The 18738-nt window shown below is 37.7% G+C and overlaps 1 protein-coding gene across 2 annotated transcripts in view; it reads right to left on the bottom strand.

The window, feature by feature from the left end:
- Positions 1–18738, bottom strand: part of sorcs3a (sortilin related VPS10 domain containing receptor 3a) — a 227147-nt gene that overhangs the window by 151372 nt on the left and 57037 nt on the right. For both annotated transcript variants that reach the window (XM_055507845.1, XM_029163616.3), the window contains exon 2: positions 625–692. In XM_055507845.1, the coding sequence (XP_055363820.1) occupies positions 625–692 (68 nt within the window). The remainder of the gene's footprint in view (positions 1–624; positions 693–18738) is intronic.

Here is an 18738-nt window from a genome sequence, read left to right on the forward strand (position 1 = left end):
ATTATTATTATTATTATTATTATTATTATTATTATTATTATGTGTTCTGTAGACTTTACTCTGATTTCAGCTATAAGCTGATGTACATCTTATACAGACACTTGTCACCTATCTTAAAGCAGGTACATCCACTTTATAATTCCTACAAACTTCAAAATACTTTTGTAAAAACAGGCCAGAAGAAGCTGGCTTATTAGAAAGTGTGGACACGTGGTAAACACTCTGGGTTACACAGGCAGATCCTGCTCTTGAGGAATGTGATACCACGCTTTTGTGTGTGTGTGTGTGTGTGTGTGTGTGTGTGTGTGTGTGTGTGTGTGTGTGTGTGTGTGTGTGTGTGTGTGTGTGTTTGCATGCGTGTGTGAAATTAAGTACATCAGTTTTTTCAGCAGAACAATACCGCAACAAACAAAATTCTCCATCCCCCATTTTCCCCTCTGTGTTGTGATGTGACTACAACACAGTTCTCAAGATTGAAAGTAAGGGTGAGGACAGAGCACGGGAGTGACATTTTTTTAGACATTATTTTAAATTAAATTTACAATTTGTCATTATAAGGACCATCAAAACATCTAAATGCATTGCTTGTACTGTACATTGTACATACAAATCTTATATACTCACCTCCACAGAGTGCTCTCAGTGACACTGCCAATATGGAAGTCATACAGCTTGGTCAGGATCAGGATCACCTGTAAAGAGAGATTTAACAATTACAATCTGTTAAGAAGGCAGTTACTGTACACTGATATTAAGTGTATTTTAATGTATTATACAGCATATTGATATATTTGTTACAAAGCATTTTAAAAGAGCTGGTGATATGATATGATGATATTATCAAAAGAAAGTCAGTTGAGTCCAGATTTTGGTGTGGAGAACATGGTTATGGTTACATGTACAGTATGTTACCCCTGTCTCACACTGTGAACACGTCTGTGTTTTGTCTGTACAGTCGTACAACTTAAAAGTTTCAGCCTTTATGGTGATCTTTCTCATACAGTCACTTTTGCCATACAGTAACATAGTATTGTATCATCATCTATGGACTAAACATATTACGGATTCCATTAATCTTGATTAATCGTATTACTTTAATTGTAATCATCTGAAAATTCATGTCTATCTGATCAGTTGTGACCTTATACCTTCATAAGTTTGCTGCGTAGAATAAACATGGACTGATTCCACATTAATGTAATTGATGGAGATGCTTTTAAACTAAAAAGTCAGGTTATGTGCAAGCATAACATACTTGCTTATCCTTTTTAATTCTCATATTATTGTTCACATTACACACCACCCAGGGACAAAGTGAAGTGAAATTAATACAGTTCTTTGTTTCATGTTACTGCAAAAAATGCAAAAAAATATGTATGTCTTAAGCGTTATAATAAATAACTAATTGCTAAATTCAATTTTACCCAACAGCAGTAACTGTAAGAAAACACCATGTGAGCCTGGGACTAATACATTAGTAAAATAAATTGGGAAGTGGCTCTTCACATAATTAGCAGTTTATAATCAATTCCATACGTGCCACTGTTTTTTCTTTTTCCTCCGGATGGAGTAGTTTACCACCCTCAACTCTGTAGAAAAGCCTACAGTAATCCAACAGTTCTGTTCACACTGTTAGTCGCCGCTCTCTTGTGGACGTAATCACCAGGTGGCAAATTCAAATAACCACTGTTTAAGTAATTGCAACAAAATCTCCAGACAGGGCGATTAAGCCTTCCATAAAATGATCCACTGTTAGCTGTGATGCTCCACTCTGAGTGTTGCAGAGAAACACAGCTGAGGTGAAACGCTGTCAAACTTAATTAGGAGATTATGTCAACAAGTGATTTTCACCTTTACAGAAAGTGAACAAAAGAGAGACTACGTCACACATGCAATAATTAGCCTCAGCATTTAGACACATTTCATAATATCAGATCACTTCATTGACTACAGTACATGATTGCTGCTTTTCATTAACAACCATATATTTTGTTGTTGAATATATTTTTATTGTCACAAAAGCCTTATGCTTTTTGCTTTTAAAAAAGCCTGCTTGGCCAGCTTGATTTGCATCACTTGGCTGGATAGGGGTTGTAAGAGGTGTGGCCATCACTCTTTGTATATGCTTCAGCAGTCACAGCAGGAGGCCTCAATCTCTGCCCCAGCATCCCTCACCTCCTGTAGTAACCATGCATTAGATGGTTCCTGTGGGAAGATGTGCCACATGCCCCAGGGTTTTTTCTTACGTAGACTGTGAACATCTTTCAGTCCAAGCAAGAGCATGTTAGGGAAAGGGCATTATTGAATAAGAAGGTAATTAGTTTTTACCATTTGCCTTAACCACAACCAAAAACACGAGTCATCTCATTCCCATGTGACAATGTTTTTTATATTTAGCATTGAACAAAACTTAAACCACCAAAACAAGCAACAGTTCTTGTTTTTGATGTTTAATTAAAATTAAATGCCATTTGTACAAACCTTTATTTAAAGTGCTAAGTTTTTTTACATGTTTGCTAGTATGGGCTTTGTTTGTTGGAAAATGTGAATGACAAAACAGCATCACTTCTTTCGAAAATAAAAGTTGGACTGAATGTTTATTTCTAGTACTTTTTCACTTCTGAATCTTCAGCTGAGTTGTAATTACTGAATCAAAATGTCAGTTAAATTGCACTTGAATTAGCCCTGTTGGCTCAGCAATTAATCAACTGTGCTGAAAACACATAATTAACATAAATAGGCATCCCTTGTCCTCAAAGACCAAATCAAACTGCCAAAGCGATTTTGACTATTGGTTCAGCTTATAGTAAACTTGTTATATGGACTTTGAGGGAAATTTAAAGCAAACATTTATTTATTTAGTTTTCAATTAATGTGTCATACTTCCTCATGTGGCTGACTGCCTCCAATTATAGTTTCTTACTAGTTTCTTAAGCTACACCTTAGGAATTACTGGTGGAGAACTTTCTACTTAAAGTAATTCAAAATCTACAGGCGATAAAAAAACAGTTTGTACCTGATAATAAAATTTGTCTTTTTGCAGTTAGCACAGGTCAAAAAAATAGCCAGATGTCAGAAATAATCATAGAAAAATCCAAAACTATGTCTCTTGGTTTACCTAGGAACACCTTTAGGAGCTGGAAAGAGTTTCCAGTGTGTTACACTTCCACTTTAATTACATTTGAATAAGTTTCAGATATACTGTATTTGATGAAAGTAAATCTAAAACTAGCCTTCACATTATCCACAGATGCTTATCTGATGTCTTTTTAGATCAAGGTATTTAAAACATGTCAACCTCATATACTCCTTTCAGCAGCTTTTTGTATATATACCATCAAAGTATATTTACCAGCAATTTCATCTTGCCATGTTGATCTTCAATATAAATGGTAGTACAGCACCCCCAGTTTCATCATTTCATGAGCGACATGTGCCCCAAGCTTCTTGCCTCTAGATTCTCTGGTCCTATTATGGAACCATTCTGTTGTTTGGATGTTCTCAGTTTCCCCCCTTGGAATTTCTAGAGCAGGTGAATTTGAAGTTGGTGTCTTTGAAGATAATCTCATTACTAGCTCTTACTTGAGATTCATGCCTTTTCAGGGTGTGTCTCGTGTTTGAAGTTTGTTCTCAGTCCTTCTACTCTCCAGCCTCTCAAGTCCTTCTACTCTCCAGCCTCTCAAGTCCTTCTACTCTCCAGCCTTCTCATCAGATAAGCATCAGGTTCAAGCCTTTTGCATTAACATTAAAAGAACAATAAAACTGTAGGAGTGAGCGGCTGTTCCATTTCCTGAGCAAGAACCAAACTGAGGAGGCCTGTGTCAAAACAACAGCTCTCTCACTACATACAGTAGTGGTAACTATTGCATTAGGTCTATCATAGCTCTATGGGGGTGCTATGTGATCCATTTTATTAAAGGTCTTGCCACACTTGGTCCAATGACATTAAATCAACAATATGAAACAAATGCCTTGAGAGAGGATTTGGGTTAATTGCATAACCATGGTTCTCTAGTGTTTGTCACCAAACCACCCTCCGTGCTCATGAGCTGCAAGAAAGAGATGTATGTTTATGTTTATGTTTATGAGCACTGTTATAACCCTATTTTAGGGGAGTATCATTCCCTCCTTGACTCCAACATGCTTAGCGCCAGTCAATCCTGGCTGGCAGAGTGTGATAGGACCTTCTGACGAGACAATCACGCATGCTACTCAGGGGACTGTGGTTATGCAAATAACCCAAAGATTCACACAATTTGGTTCAAGCTTATTACTTAGAATAGTAATAGTAAGCTGATGAGTACACATCAATATGTATTTCAATAAGTGCATTAATTATAAATGGAGACAAAGAAGTACAGAATCCAGTAGGGGTTGACATTAAAATCTGCAGTTTCTTTTTTTAACAGATCTTGGTACTAAGGATGACATGCATCTTACTGTGTATCCACTGTTTTTGCACAAAGGTCAACCTTTGAAATAGAAAATAAAATACTCAATGACACTGTAGATAAACACACAGACAGATGTTTCTACTGAGCCATATTAAATTCTAGGTACAAAACAGCAAAGAAAGCATTGCTTGTTTTTCTCTGGTCTGTTGAATTTTGCTGACATTTCAGGTTTCTGACTGGGGTTAGGTCATCTTCTTCCTCCTACCACTTAATAAATACAGTATATCACCAATAACATTACCACTTGACCTACCTCCACCTGGCAGAAGAGAAGCAACACTTTAATTTAAATTTGACGCTTAGAGGGATACTTTACTGTTGAAAAGCAAGTAATAAAATGTACAAAACATTGTACATTTTATTAGCTAAAATGTGCAAAAACGGTTAGCATTGATGGCCTATGTCCAGAGAAAAAGGGAAATTGGCAGTAATATGTGGATGAAAATGGTGATATTCTACAACACCTAGAATGTACTGTACTGCCGCACTGACAAATCTCCCGAGCTGCAGTGATTGAACCTACCTTACATTTTTAACAAAAGGTTATATTTTAACAGTGTGTTTGAATAAAGACATTGTTTCCAAGTTGTTTAGTAGCCTTTTATTTTGGACCAACACAGACAGTTGTTGGAAAGCCACAGATTCCTTCTTTTAGCCCAACTTCTTCTTGTCTCCATCTGCTGTTAGTGGCTGAAAAAACAAGACGGTTGTCCCTTCCAAGAGTCTCTGTGACGATACAGGGCTGGCTGTTATTGCCAATGAGTAGATTTATTGAATTATTATTAGAGTTGCTGCCAGCCACTCAAAACTAATGCACAAGCTACAGTAAGGTTAGGAACATAGCTAGCACTGCTCCAGACAAACTGTAACTTTACTCTACTGTAACTCCACCACACAAGCTAAACCATTAGAAGGTAAAGTATGTGACTTACTTAGTGCTCATTTGAACTGTTCTGTCTGTTTTATGCTTCTTAAGCCATTGCAGTACTGGGATCTTTAGTTGTGATTCTATCGATGCCCAGTTCACCAACAGCTGTCTCCTGCACTGAGCTCTTCTCACCCGTCAGCTGCCTGCTTTTGGCTGGCTGTTCCTTGCAGTTGGTTATCAGCTGCTGGCTTATACTCCACATGGCTCCTTGCAGTCGGTTGTCGGCTCTTCCCCCACTCGACTCCTTGCAGTCGCTAGCTTTGAAGTTAGCGGCTTCGTCCACCACCAAAATATCTTGTTTCCGCTGTACTCTGGCTCGTACATGCATCCATGAATATCAGACTGTGCTACACTATATAATCATTACTGTATATATACAATATTCCGTATTGTAAAACCTGTCCCTCACATGCTGCTGTCTTTAAAATGCTGATCAGACTTAACTAATGCTATCTAGGAGTATTATAAATATATAATTTACTGTGGGTGGCTTTTATTCATTCTTTTAATTCAATGCAAAAAGTCCCCTTTTATTATAAAATGTTTTTAAATATTTAGTATTCTAAACTTAATTACCTTAAATTTTTATGTTTTTATTATTGTTTCTTTTAATACTGGGACCATGAGTACAAATGTTTGGTTCCTAATGGCTCATGTTGAAAGACAATAAAATAAAGCGTTATTTAATCCTTATAACTCGCTGTCTTCCAAATAATCTACAGAAGGTCCTCTGGCCATGGAATATTAGTGCTGTACGTGTATGTGGGGATAAGCAATGGTGGCGACAGATGGTTCGCTCTAGCAGGCTGACTCCACCTTTGTCAATCTGGCTTCGCCCCCCCTCTCAGCCGGACTGCTGCTGTTGCTGTTGCAATCAGTGAAGTACGTTTGTAGACAATAACTTTCAGTGATCAAAACAACAACTACAGCTGTCTCTCAGTCATTCATTAATTCCAAAAAAAATGACTCTGTGCTATCGTCACTTTCCATTTAAGGCCTTTTCATAACAAAAGCATGAACACTCCTTCGTTCCGTCCAACAATTTAAAATAGACTAATCAGTGACAGTAAAGAAACAACAAAAAAACAATAACAACAATACAAGGATCAACACTACCGATTAGCTGCTATAACACAGTACAACATAATTCAAGTGTTTTCCGTACAAAGCACATTTCTTTGAAAACAAAATACATTGTTAAAAACTTGAACTAACTTTGAAAATGGTGCCATGAACACTTCCAGTGTAAAATACAGTTTGGACAGATTCAATCTCCCCTCTGGACATGTAAATCATTGACTCATTGAACTAATTCACAAACTATCATGAATACTAATCTACATTTGACACTTACGGCACTGTTTCCCAGCATGGCTGTACATACTCAAATGTCCCGTAAATCCACTCCAATCACTCAAAACCCACCTACTTTAACCTTACTCTGTGGACTTATTAAATGCTTTCTTACCCACAATAGGGTTATGCCCAAGTTTCACCTTGTACTTTTACTGTATTCTCGCCTCAATTACATACCGCTCAGAAACTGCGCAAGGAGTTATGCAAAGAACTACTTCAAAACTCGCAAAGAAAAAAAAGCAAAAGCCTTTTTCCCCTCTTTTTTAACCTGGCTACACACACTGTATACTGTAAATCTACAGTGGTGAATAAATAAATACATATATAAACATATTGCATTTCAAATAACATTACTGCAATACAAACCCACAGTAATAACAGAACAAAGCAGGACACTGTAATCCTAGAAAAGGGGGAAAACACGATTTTCCTGGGGTTTCAGTCTCATAAATGATCTCTGCCCCTGCAGTCATGCCATGTGACCCACATACAGAGCACACATTATTTTGGCTGTGCTACTAACCAGCCTCACCTACTTGACTCAGGTTTAGCCATGAAAACACAACAACTAAATTCGACCCTGAAAGCTCAAATTACAAACTTTACTACATAACATGACATAACCATCAAAATATAACGACTATAAGTACATAACAGCTAATGATGTGCGTATCTTCCTAGGAATTGTGCATGCATTAAAGAGAAAGTGCTGCACTTCCTATACATCTTCTAAAGCATACCAATGTCATCAACAACATAAACATACAGAAGTTGTTCTGTGCTCACTAAAATATAAGTATGTATTAAACAAATGTTACTGTAAGATATCCTGTTCACAAATAGCACAACATCACTTCAGTACAGTAGTAATTGTTAGTTTCAAGCTGCACAGCGTGTATCTTTGCTGGCACACACCATAATGACCTGTATGGTGATCAGCTCATAGCACACCATGCATACATCTACTGTGACACAAGAAGTAACATTGGGTCAGGACTGGGAATACTGTGAAAAACTGTAAATACCACTCAATTTACAGTTTGGAAAAGATTATCTATTTTATTTATTACTTTTTGAGAATTAGGGCACGAAGGACATGGGTTTGATTCCAGCGTTTGCATGTTCTCCCTGTGTCTGCCTGGGACTCCTGCAGGTGCTTTGGTTTTCTCCCACAGTCCTCAAACATGCAATTAGATAATTTAATTGGATAACCTAAATTGTTGCTGAGAAGGGTTCCGGCATACAAGTAATCTTTATGAGCAATGAGCAGCCGAGTGAGTGCATCATGTTAAAATATAAATCTATTAAAATAATTATACTTGGAATAACTCTGTACTTGGACAGTATGTGTCTGGGGAAGATCGTTACGTTGGTGTCATCACTTTCATTTTCTTCCACTCTTTGAGTGTCCTGACATGATGCATATGATTAACAGGCGCCAAAGAAAGACGACAGGTGCCAGAGATATAGAGAAATAAATAATAATTACATGTACATGTATAGGATACGGCGAGTTTGGTATGCGTCACATTTTAACAACAAGGCAAACCGACAAGGAAATCAGAATTTTAGAATACTCAAACAATAAGACATGCAGTGTGTACTGTGGACACAAGCTGGGTTGGCTCCGCTCTCTGTGCAGAGCTGGAACATGTCCTGGGCAGTCCTTGGCACGATGCAGTGTCTGGCATTGACACCCTTTTATGGAGTCAAATTAGGGTCAGATTAGATTTGTGCGTGCATAAACCGATCTGTGCGTGCGTAAACCGATCTGTGCGTGCGTAACCAGATTTGTATTTGTAGACTTAGTGGGGCTATACCATGCTTACACTTATAATTTTGGGCATTAAAATTATGCACAATAATGTGACCTTAATTTGGCTCCACGCTCTGATTGGCTAATGAACAAGGAAGTTGTTGTGTTTCATATGGAACACCAGTTTACGTTAGTCACTTGTTAGCGACAGAGTAATCTGGTTGAAGCACCTGCTGTTACTGTACCTACCTACCTGTTAGGGGCCTAATGTTATGTAATGTAAACCAAGCGCTTCATCCACAGATTACTCTGTTGCTGAAAGCGCACGCTAACGGGTAAGTAACGTAAACTGGTGTTCCATTTGAAAGAGTGACCACGTTAACTGGCGACTGACTTCCGGTGAGTTGTTTTACCTGGGTGGCATCCTGTTAGCTGTCCCTGTCAATCCCTTGGTTTACATTACCTATCTGTTAGAGCATGCGCTCTCCGTGACAGAGTAATCTATAGACGGAGCGCAGGATTTGTGTTTTGTTTTTTGTGAAATACCCTTTATCCAAGTGGTGATTAAGATATGCAACTCCTCCCTCTGTACTGGCGTCATGCTTATACTGTATTTAGCCTTTCTGTGGCTCTTTTCTTTCTGTTAGAATTTCAATAGTAAAGCTACAACAGTTACAAAATTTAGCATGAAGAAGGGATGCATTCATTATATACAAAAATGAAAACATTTGTTGAAAAAAGCTAACTGTCACTGAGACAGATTTTTCAAAGAAGGGTACAAAATCAGAAAAAGGCCTGTGCTCACAAACCCCTGGACACTTCTCACCATCCATTTGTTTCTGTTACAACTCCTTTAGCACACAGAATCTCTTCTAATATTCATCACGTTTAGAAAGTCTCTGGAACTGACAGGCATGTTCTGCAGTCACTGCTACTGGGCCGTCTATACACGCAATCCCATAAATGCAGTCCGCAACGCTGTGAAGATTTTGAGCGGAAGAAACAGGATTACACTTCGCTGAAGTGAAGCCAAGTGAATTGCGTTAATGTGTGACAGACAGTGTTCAAATGCTTCAAATGTTTTCATTATGCTGTGTGTTTTTGGATGCCAAAATACGTAGAGTGCACCTCTTGGACATCCTTTAACACACTCCTTTCTTTCTTGATCACTTTGTATCTCTCTCATGTTTGCTTTCATTTTGCTGCATTTGAATTGTTTCCTTCTTTTTTTATTTCCCTTTTACTATTCATACTGTATAAATCCAAATTCCCTTTCTTACTCAAAATTAACCAACTCCAGGTATTGCTTGGAACTTAAGCTGTTTTATCTCTGTTTGTCTCCTTTCATTTTGTGCTAGTCTCTCTTGGCTTTTCAGCTTCCTAATGTGCTCGAATGATTCGGGGCGGATTCCTCCATCAGAATCAAAAAATATATCATCTCTAGATATGTTTTAATATTTACTCTACAAAATATTATTTTTTTTCTTCACAGAGCAATAATTAAATTAAATTCAAGAATCACAAGTGCCGTTGATGCTTTTCATTAGTTTGCTTCGATATAATGTTACAACATTTGGTTGTGCTCAGAGAGATGGCACAGCATACCCAACAGAGCCTTCCACGTGGCACTGCAAGGTGAAGGAAAAGGTCAATGGCATGGCAGCAATATCTTCTTCCTCACCGCAGAGGAACTTCTAGACCATAAGAGGGAAAACTTTTCCAATATGCTGAGCTACACCCCCACACACATCCTTCTTCAAAAAAGATGCCTTTGGTCCGGGCTTTACAATGTACATGCAAGCATCGCAGTTTGATATGCCAGAGATAGAACTGTTACCATAACAACAGCTGTCTGTAATGAAACTCAAGCCATTTTGGATACACAGTTTCTGAAAGTCTAGAGAAAACCACTGGTACCTTCCTTTTTTATGCACTACTATGAGCTTGCATTTAAAATGATAGCAGGTTACTGCTGAATTACAAAAGAAACAGCCACAGTGCTTCAGACATGAATCAGACTGTGTTTTTGGTAAGTACGTCTTGGCAATTTATTTCATCTCCTTTTGGAAATCACCCAGATATTCTGCTTGGCTGCATGCAAACAGTTTCACAGTGAAAGGTAAGACATCAGCCTTATTTGAACTCCTAATTAGTCCTAACCAACTCTTAAAGTATTTGCAGATTCAGAAGAAAATCTTCATAAATACGTACCGGGGACATGCAGCTGCACTCTGGAAGAATAACTTCAGCAATATTATATTATTAGCTGATTTGCAAAAGGCTATATTTGGAAGAGCATACATGACACTAGTCACTAAGACCCTCATATTTGCCATTTTCTCTCTCTTTCCCATGGTGCACCTGTCTCTAAGGCTAGCTTGAGGAAGCCAAGTGAATCAAATCCATTCTGGCCTGCTCCCTGTCCCTGCACTAAATTTATGTGCTTATCGCAGGGCAAGAATGCAATTTAAACAAAGTTGAGCAGACACCTTGACTTCACTGTACATCCTGCAGTTTCATGAGCTAATAATGACTAGAGAAGAAATTGACTATAATAAAATCTCACTGCCAACACAGTCTTGTTTACTTTGTTCTGTGGCGTCTGATTTCTTTTGTATCTCATCATTACACACAAGCAAGGTTAATTCAGTAATATCACCCTGACAATCTGCAAATTTACATTTTTCAGAGGGAACTATTTTTAAAACACATAGTCACTAATGAGAAAAGCTGTTTCTGTTCACTCAAGAACCAGCTGGTGCCTTGTGTTGAATCATAGGTCAGGAAAGGGCTTAGAATGTCACTAATAAGATTCCAATATAGCCATTAGGTATGCTAGTGCATATGTTTTCCTATAATGACAAATGGAATTGTTTAAGCCTGGGTCAGCAGATGAGCTTTAAAGTGAATTTACAAGACTTTTTACAGTAAATATGAGTCTTTGTCTCAAGCTCAGTCTTTGTCAAGAAACACAACAGCCACAATATTCTGAGAGTTTTAATTTTACCCTAATAGATTATGTTATATACAGCACTAGTATTAAAATGTAGAGTGCTACGGTAGATCTGATTCTCTAATCTTCTCCCACAAGCTACTATTACTTTAATCAGTCATCTCCCATTACGCTGAGTTCATGTACTATTTCACCTCCGTGCTACCACAGGCACATTATTTCTGATTAGAGAAACATATTACTTTTTATTCAGAAAATGAGCAATGGAAATGGGCTCTGTCATTTTAAGTGCTTTTTTCTGAATTCACTCCCTCTCTCTGAGATCTGTTAATTTTTCTCACTCTGGTGTCAGCAGGAACAGATGAGGAGAGGAAAAAAGGGGAGATTTTACTGCAGGCGTGCTAGTGTGTCATTGTGAATCTTCTCAGAGATGACACAATATGGAGGCAGGAGGAAATGTGTTTAACACCAGGCTCTATCATAAACTTTAAAAAGTTATAAAATCGTATTTTGTTCCTCTAGATCAGGTGATGATATCTGATGAGATGCAGAGACTAATAGAGAGTTTAGTAGAGCATTGGTGTGGGAAGCAGAAGGTCCCAGGGTCAAGCCCACCAAGTTTCTTCTTATGTTCATACTTAAAGTTGTTGCTCTGTCATTCCCGGAGAGAAAAAAATGTATATTATAAGCGAACAAGAAAATATGTGCAGCCTTTGTAGGAGCTGCGTGAAGCTTAGGCACAGCATACCTCAGCCACTTTAGTATGCACAGCAGAAGTAAACAACAATGTTAACTTATAATTTTTTTTTTTTTGCAGATTTCCATTGCATAGAAATATTGTGAATTAGATGTTGGATTTAAATAGAATTTTTACAAAATTTGTTTGATACAGTAGTCCTACAGTACCTCACAGTGCTAAGGGGTTCGGTGTACAGGTGTAGAGGTTATGCAGAACTCTGGTGAGATCCTACAGTATGGTGTTTAATGTTTTGCAGAGAAATATTTCATTCACTCATTTTTTTACAAGACCACTGGAGTGCAATAAAACTGAGCTGAGTCCATTTCTGTGAAATTGGCCCATCAAAATGCATAGTTCCAAAGAACTCAAACTGTCACCGCAGTGAAGCTGCAACAAGACGGGGGGGCTCTCTCGGCTCAGAAAGCCTGCATGTCTCAGCTCATCATCTGGTGCCATCGTGGGTCATGGGCAGGGGGCATTGCTTTGTGCCAGCAACAGTAGCTCGGGAGACCAAACAGTTGATGCCATGCGTTGCATAGTGTGATACATTTTGACATTATTCCTAGCATCCAACATCATCATGGGCATTTTAAGTGAGTCATTTCTGCAAGTCAACTCAGACTTCATACAGTGTATATGAGACTCCACAAAACAAAATAATTAAAGTATTAAATGAGAACACGTCTAATTCAGGTCAGCTTTAATTTCTAGAGGCACAGTCTCTTTTGTGAGGTCAGAAAGATGATCTGAGTCACAAAATCAGTGACTCTCAGGAGATACACATATGAGTTCAGTGTAACATTGAGAAACAATGTAGGTTCCACATACAGTAGCTACAGTACAGTTTGGGGGTCATTAAACTTAAGCAAAGAATACAAAGAATAATAAAAAGAGAAATAAAAAAAATAAATAAAAAAAAATAAAAAAAGAATAAAGCTACTGTGAGTTTTTTTTTCTTTTTATATATATAAAGAAGGTTATGATTTTGTTACTGAGGTGTGATTGTGAACACAGGCTTTGTGGGTTTTACCGTACATTTCCAAGAACTGGAAACATTTTCTTGACAATTGTTGGATTAGTTAACACAAATAACTTCCTACCGCAATAAATCAATTATGACTACGCACAATAGAGTTACTGAAGTAACAAGTGAAAAATGAAAACCGTTGATAACAAAACTCAGCCCTACTCAGACACTAAGTAGCTCTTGTAAGCTGTCTTAAGTTAAAGTCATTTTCCACCTAGCAATCACAAGATTGCTGATTTGTTGATCAAGCAGCATTGATAATAAAACTCTAGTAAGTAATGAAGTAAAACACTGTTGCGTTTTCACCACATTTTTATTTTCTCCTGAAGTCATCTGACTCAATTTTGTAAAGTTGAGCAATCAATTTGGCTCAGTTTTAAGAGCTATGCCGTTTTTCACAGTTTATAAATAAGAATCCTTTTTTCCTAGTTTATGCGCTACATTGCATGAATGACTGCTACAAGTTCAATCCACACAAAGGCTAATAAAATAAGACATTTAAAACAGCCCTTACTTATCTAACCAGGCTTCACAGCAGCTGTGAGCGACTTTCTGTAAACCAATTAGAGGAAGAAAAGGTCAAACAGTAGCCTTGGAGAAAAAGCGATAAAAGCCCGATTCGATTGGTTCATGCTCTAATTTTGGCCATTACACTTTTCACTTAGCTATTGAGTTGATTACAAAAGTGGAAAAAAGACGAAGCCCAGTGTCAATTTAGGCTTGGCTCAGAATAATGCTGATGGGAATGAACCAAATTCTCAAAATAGATTGATAGCATCCTGATCAGAGTTCATGTGATGTAGAGGGTGTCTAATTAAAATTGACCACAGTCTATAATAAGGTTTCAAAAGATTGACAGTGATATGTGTTACAATAAACCCACGCTGTTGCAGAACACACACGCAACAGTGTATTTTATAACATTGCATCTGGTGCTTACAGTCTTAGTACTGTATTTGATTTACAGTACAATGCAGGCTTTATGTGAGTTTGTTAGATGTAGTTAAGACAGAACTATGACTTTAAACTGACTAAGACCAGTGTGTCTGCTCTGTATTAGGAATTAACCAGTTTTCTGAAGAGGCCTTCTGTCACTTTCATTGACGCTTAATCTGCTGTGTTGCCTTGACTGCTGAAAAAACAGATTTTATATTGATGCAGAGAATTAGGCTCATTAGGTTTCTTTTAAAGACTCGATCAAGGTCTGCTTGCGTGCCTGCTTCTTATTTGCCTTTTTCAGACAAACAGATCATTAAAAAGAGAATCACATGTATCCTGTCCGTCAGCTGCTGAGACACAGTGAATGCTGCCAATGCATTTTTAATTTCTTAAGCCACTGAGACGAGGAAGATTCCAGGAAAACCGCAAAGTGGGTTTTTGCTCCTCATTATTGTACAACAGAGACAAGGAAGATCATGGAGAACAAAGTGGCTAAAATGAATGTATTCGATTTGTTTTCTTTCCAGACAGACTGATTTACTGGCATTTCTAAATAATCAAGGAGCCTCTATGTCCTTTCATGCACACATGGAGCAGAATCCAAATGTTAAAAAATGGAATTTCGCTGCATGTAGTATTAATAAGTATTAAACTCAGTGTTCAGCTGCCTCTCCTGGCTCCTGTTCTCTTTGTGTCTATACCAGTACTGCTGTGCTATAAATAGTGATCTTCAGAAAAGCCAGGTAATAAAAGTGTCAGGGTTTTGCAATGAAGAATGATGCCTTTGCTGTTAAGTTTCTCCATTGGCTGGCTGATGTATCATTGAGGTTGAGCTCTCATTATCAACTTGGAGGATTATAGGCCGTAACTCTCTCTAAGGAGGAAACTGTCTGCACTCGGATCAGGTGTAATTCAGAAATGTAGGCACTGGGTGCTAGTGGAAAAGGGACATACATATCCTCTGCTCTGTTTTCCTGACTGTCCACTTTTTGATTCCCTGTACTTTCTTCTTTTTCTCTCTTGCTCTCTTTCACCCTTACATCAATTTTTCTATTGTTTTTACCCTGTTGGCCATTCCTTCCTCTTATCTCTATCACCTGCCTTAATTTCTTTCACACTGCAAGTTCAAGGCATTTGCTGACTTTGCTGACTCATGCTCCAGTCAGCTCAGGCTTTAAATTCTGTCTAATACATATAAGAGAGAGGGAAAGTGTATTAATCAAGTTGTTATTAATTGAAAAATGGCTGCTCATTCATTAAACTGAAAGCAACTCATCATTATGCTGTAACAGAGGTTTACAATCAACTGAGCCAATATATAGCTTTAAGTCTTCCACAATGTTTTTTAAAATTGTCACAAACTTTGTACCCATAAAGTGAGAAGAAAAAGAAGCTGCCTTCAGTCCAACCTGGCAGCCCATGGCAGCCTAACGTTGGCCTAACAGTTTACAGAAAGAACTGATAAAAGCTTGATAAAAGTGATATAAAAATTTATTTAGTTGAAATCAGTCTTTTAATATTTATTGTGTTCTAGTGGTCATTTAACATATGGACCAGAAACGCATCCCAACATGAGAATACACAATTCTCATGACATTTAGCTTGTTTTACGGAGGTTGTATAATAATTGTAATAACTATTAATATAATAATTAATGTAATAATTTTGAGTCAGAATAAGATCATACTGTAAATATATTGCATGTACTGTAATACACTTGTGGTTCCCTCTTTGTCTGGTTGTACTGGAGACTTTTTTCTGTTTTGTCAGCACTGTATGTTACAAAGAGGTTATTATATTGTCAGGGTTCAGGAGTTAACATACAAATCATTTAACAAAGTGAAAGAGATATTAAATTTCATGTTTTATAAGAGATATTATTATGTTTTATGTGTATGACAGAGGAGATGCTTCTTTCCTGCACATGGCAGGAAACAGGAATTTGTGTTTTTCCTTGTGTCGTGTTGTGAAAATCAATTAAACAAAGCCACCGGACCACGTAAAAGTAAGTTGTGCACATTTTGAAACTTACATCATGTTTCTAAATGTCTTTGGTCTTGGTATAAAGTGAAACAGAACTGCAATTCCCCCTGAAATCAATGCTTCATTTAAGCATTCATTCCAGATCCGTGGCACTAAGCCCGAACAGCTTGACTCCGCAATGTTGCAGAGTGCATTTGTAATCAAATCTAACCTACTTCAATACACTGTTAGACCTTAAGAAACAGCTGGGCTTCTATTTGTCCTTTTCATTCACTTCTTCATACACCATAAATGAATCATATTGTGATTTAGTCAATGTGTATGTTATCACCATGCTGTGTTCTTATATATTTCAGAAGCATCTTCAGGGATATTGCCTTCTCTGTCTCAAGGTAACAATAAATTGAACCTAACACAACTTCCTGATTATTTTTCCTGGGACCCAAAAGCAAAAAAAAAGATTACATCCAACATTATTGTTCAATATTTACTGTACTTTGTTAAAAAAAGGGTTAGATACAACTGTGTGTCCAGTCATTCAATAAGCACTACATTCATTTTCATCTGCATATTCACAGTCAACGTGCCAAAGCAGTTTATCATCACCTTCAACCTATCTCATTAAATTATCCTGTTAGCACTGGGTATGAAAAATGCATGAAGAATGTCTCAGTCGTCACTGAAAAGCACACCTCTACAGCTCAGTTTGATGATAAGATGTCAAGCAAACATACTTTCATCCATAGTCTTAGTAAGAGCACCATATAATTAGGTAATAGCCAAAAACTTCAAATCAGCCAGAGTCCAGGTGGGCAGACATCCCACAGCGCATAATACACTTGATGAATTAAAATGGCAGGGTGCCCATTTAAAATAGAGAGAGAGAAAGAAAAAAAATGGATTTCTTCATGGACCACAAAGCACACAAAGTGAATTATTTAAACATCAGAGGAACTATAGACAAAGTGTGAAATATTAGATGTACAATAAGTAAATGCATGAGAGACAGTCAACTGACAACTATACAGTAAATCATATTGAGGAATATTATCCTGGTGCTCAAAAAATGTATATGTTTTATATGTGTATGCATATTTCTGCTCTGTAAAAAATGTATTGTATCATCCACAGCAGGTTGGATGTTCACCCAGATGTTCATTCTTATGCCAGTTCAAATTCAATAAGTACATGTATGTTCATGTGTACTATATTTTAATTAGTTCAACCCCCCATGAGCTTCCCTGTATCTCCCCTTTCTTCTACATAGTCACATACAAACACATTCAGTCATAGTAGATCAATTTTCTTTGGTTTGGATTGATGGCCCACGGGACATCTGCTGACTAAGGCATTGTCAAATGTGATGACTTATTGGCAAATTATACCTTGCTGTCACTCCAGCTGATATGGTGATCCACTTTGTCAATCCTAATCTTTAGCTGCTGTCACCATAGTACCACCCATCTTGCATATGCGACCTGATGCTGCTTGTGGATGCATGGGATGGTGTGGCAAATGTAATAAATACATCCCAGTGAGCCTTTGATGATGTTTCATAAGATTCATGATGTAGAAAGAGGAATATTACATTTTCTAGATTTTCTGGAATTAGGATACAGGTATTTACAAAATTCTAAATAACATATGCAACATTCTTGATCGTTTGACAGGTCCAACAGAAATGAAACAAATGCTTGTCTAGTGGTCTGCTCTTGTGTGGTCAGGGGTTGATGAAACAAAGGCACAGAGAATTTTTCTTTCCTTTCATGCCTGGTCATTTCCACATGTCCCCCATGCTCTCCTACCCATCCATCACATTTCACTCTGGGCAAGACAGCTGTCTGGGGCTGAAGCATATTCACAGTTCAGCAGTCCATCAAATTGCACCAAATACAGTAATTCTGCAGTTTAACTGGAACAGAGTGGGGGGATAGAAGGCAAAAGTTTCAAGCAGGCAGAGTTGGGTAGGTGAACCTTTCCCATTCTAACCCTACACTATATGGACAGCGTGTTTATATAATATTAAAGATTTAATGATTCCTTGAGCCAATAACATTCTGACATCTGAAGCATTTTCCAATGTATGTTACGTCATAGGTAAAACTATTTTTCTCACAGAAGTATAATGTATATCATATTTTGTGTATTAAACTCTACTGAGCTAAAGTCCACCCATCAGCTACTATTCTCTCAGTTGAGAGGTTTACGATGTTTTGGAGCAGCTCTTATATGAACAAGCCCTTGTTTTCTCAGGGGACTGTTGATTCTGCTGTGCCTTGTTAACCTACTCAGTAAGCCCACAAGTGCACTTTGTTTAATGCATTGAGGTGGCACCTAGCCAGCTGCTGCACATTTTGATATTATGGCAGGCTTCACTCAAATCCCCTCTATTAAACCGATGCCAGCTATCAGTCCAGCACTTACTCATTATGTTGTGATCATCCTGTGGTGATCTTGCTCACCGTGGCTTGTGCTCTCAGGGCAGACTCATGAATGCAAATGAAAATCTAATTATTTGATGGATGAACCTTATTAATGAGATCTGACTTCTCTACATGCTGTCGCCCTAATGTGGTGGAACTGAGTACTTGTCCTGGTTATGC

Source organism: Betta splendens, chromosome 1 (genome assembly GCF_900634795.4).
Source record: "Betta splendens chromosome 1, fBetSpl5.4, whole genome shotgun sequence".
In the NCBI taxonomy this organism is placed as follows: Eukaryota; Metazoa; Chordata; class Actinopteri; order Anabantiformes; family Osphronemidae; genus Betta; species Betta splendens.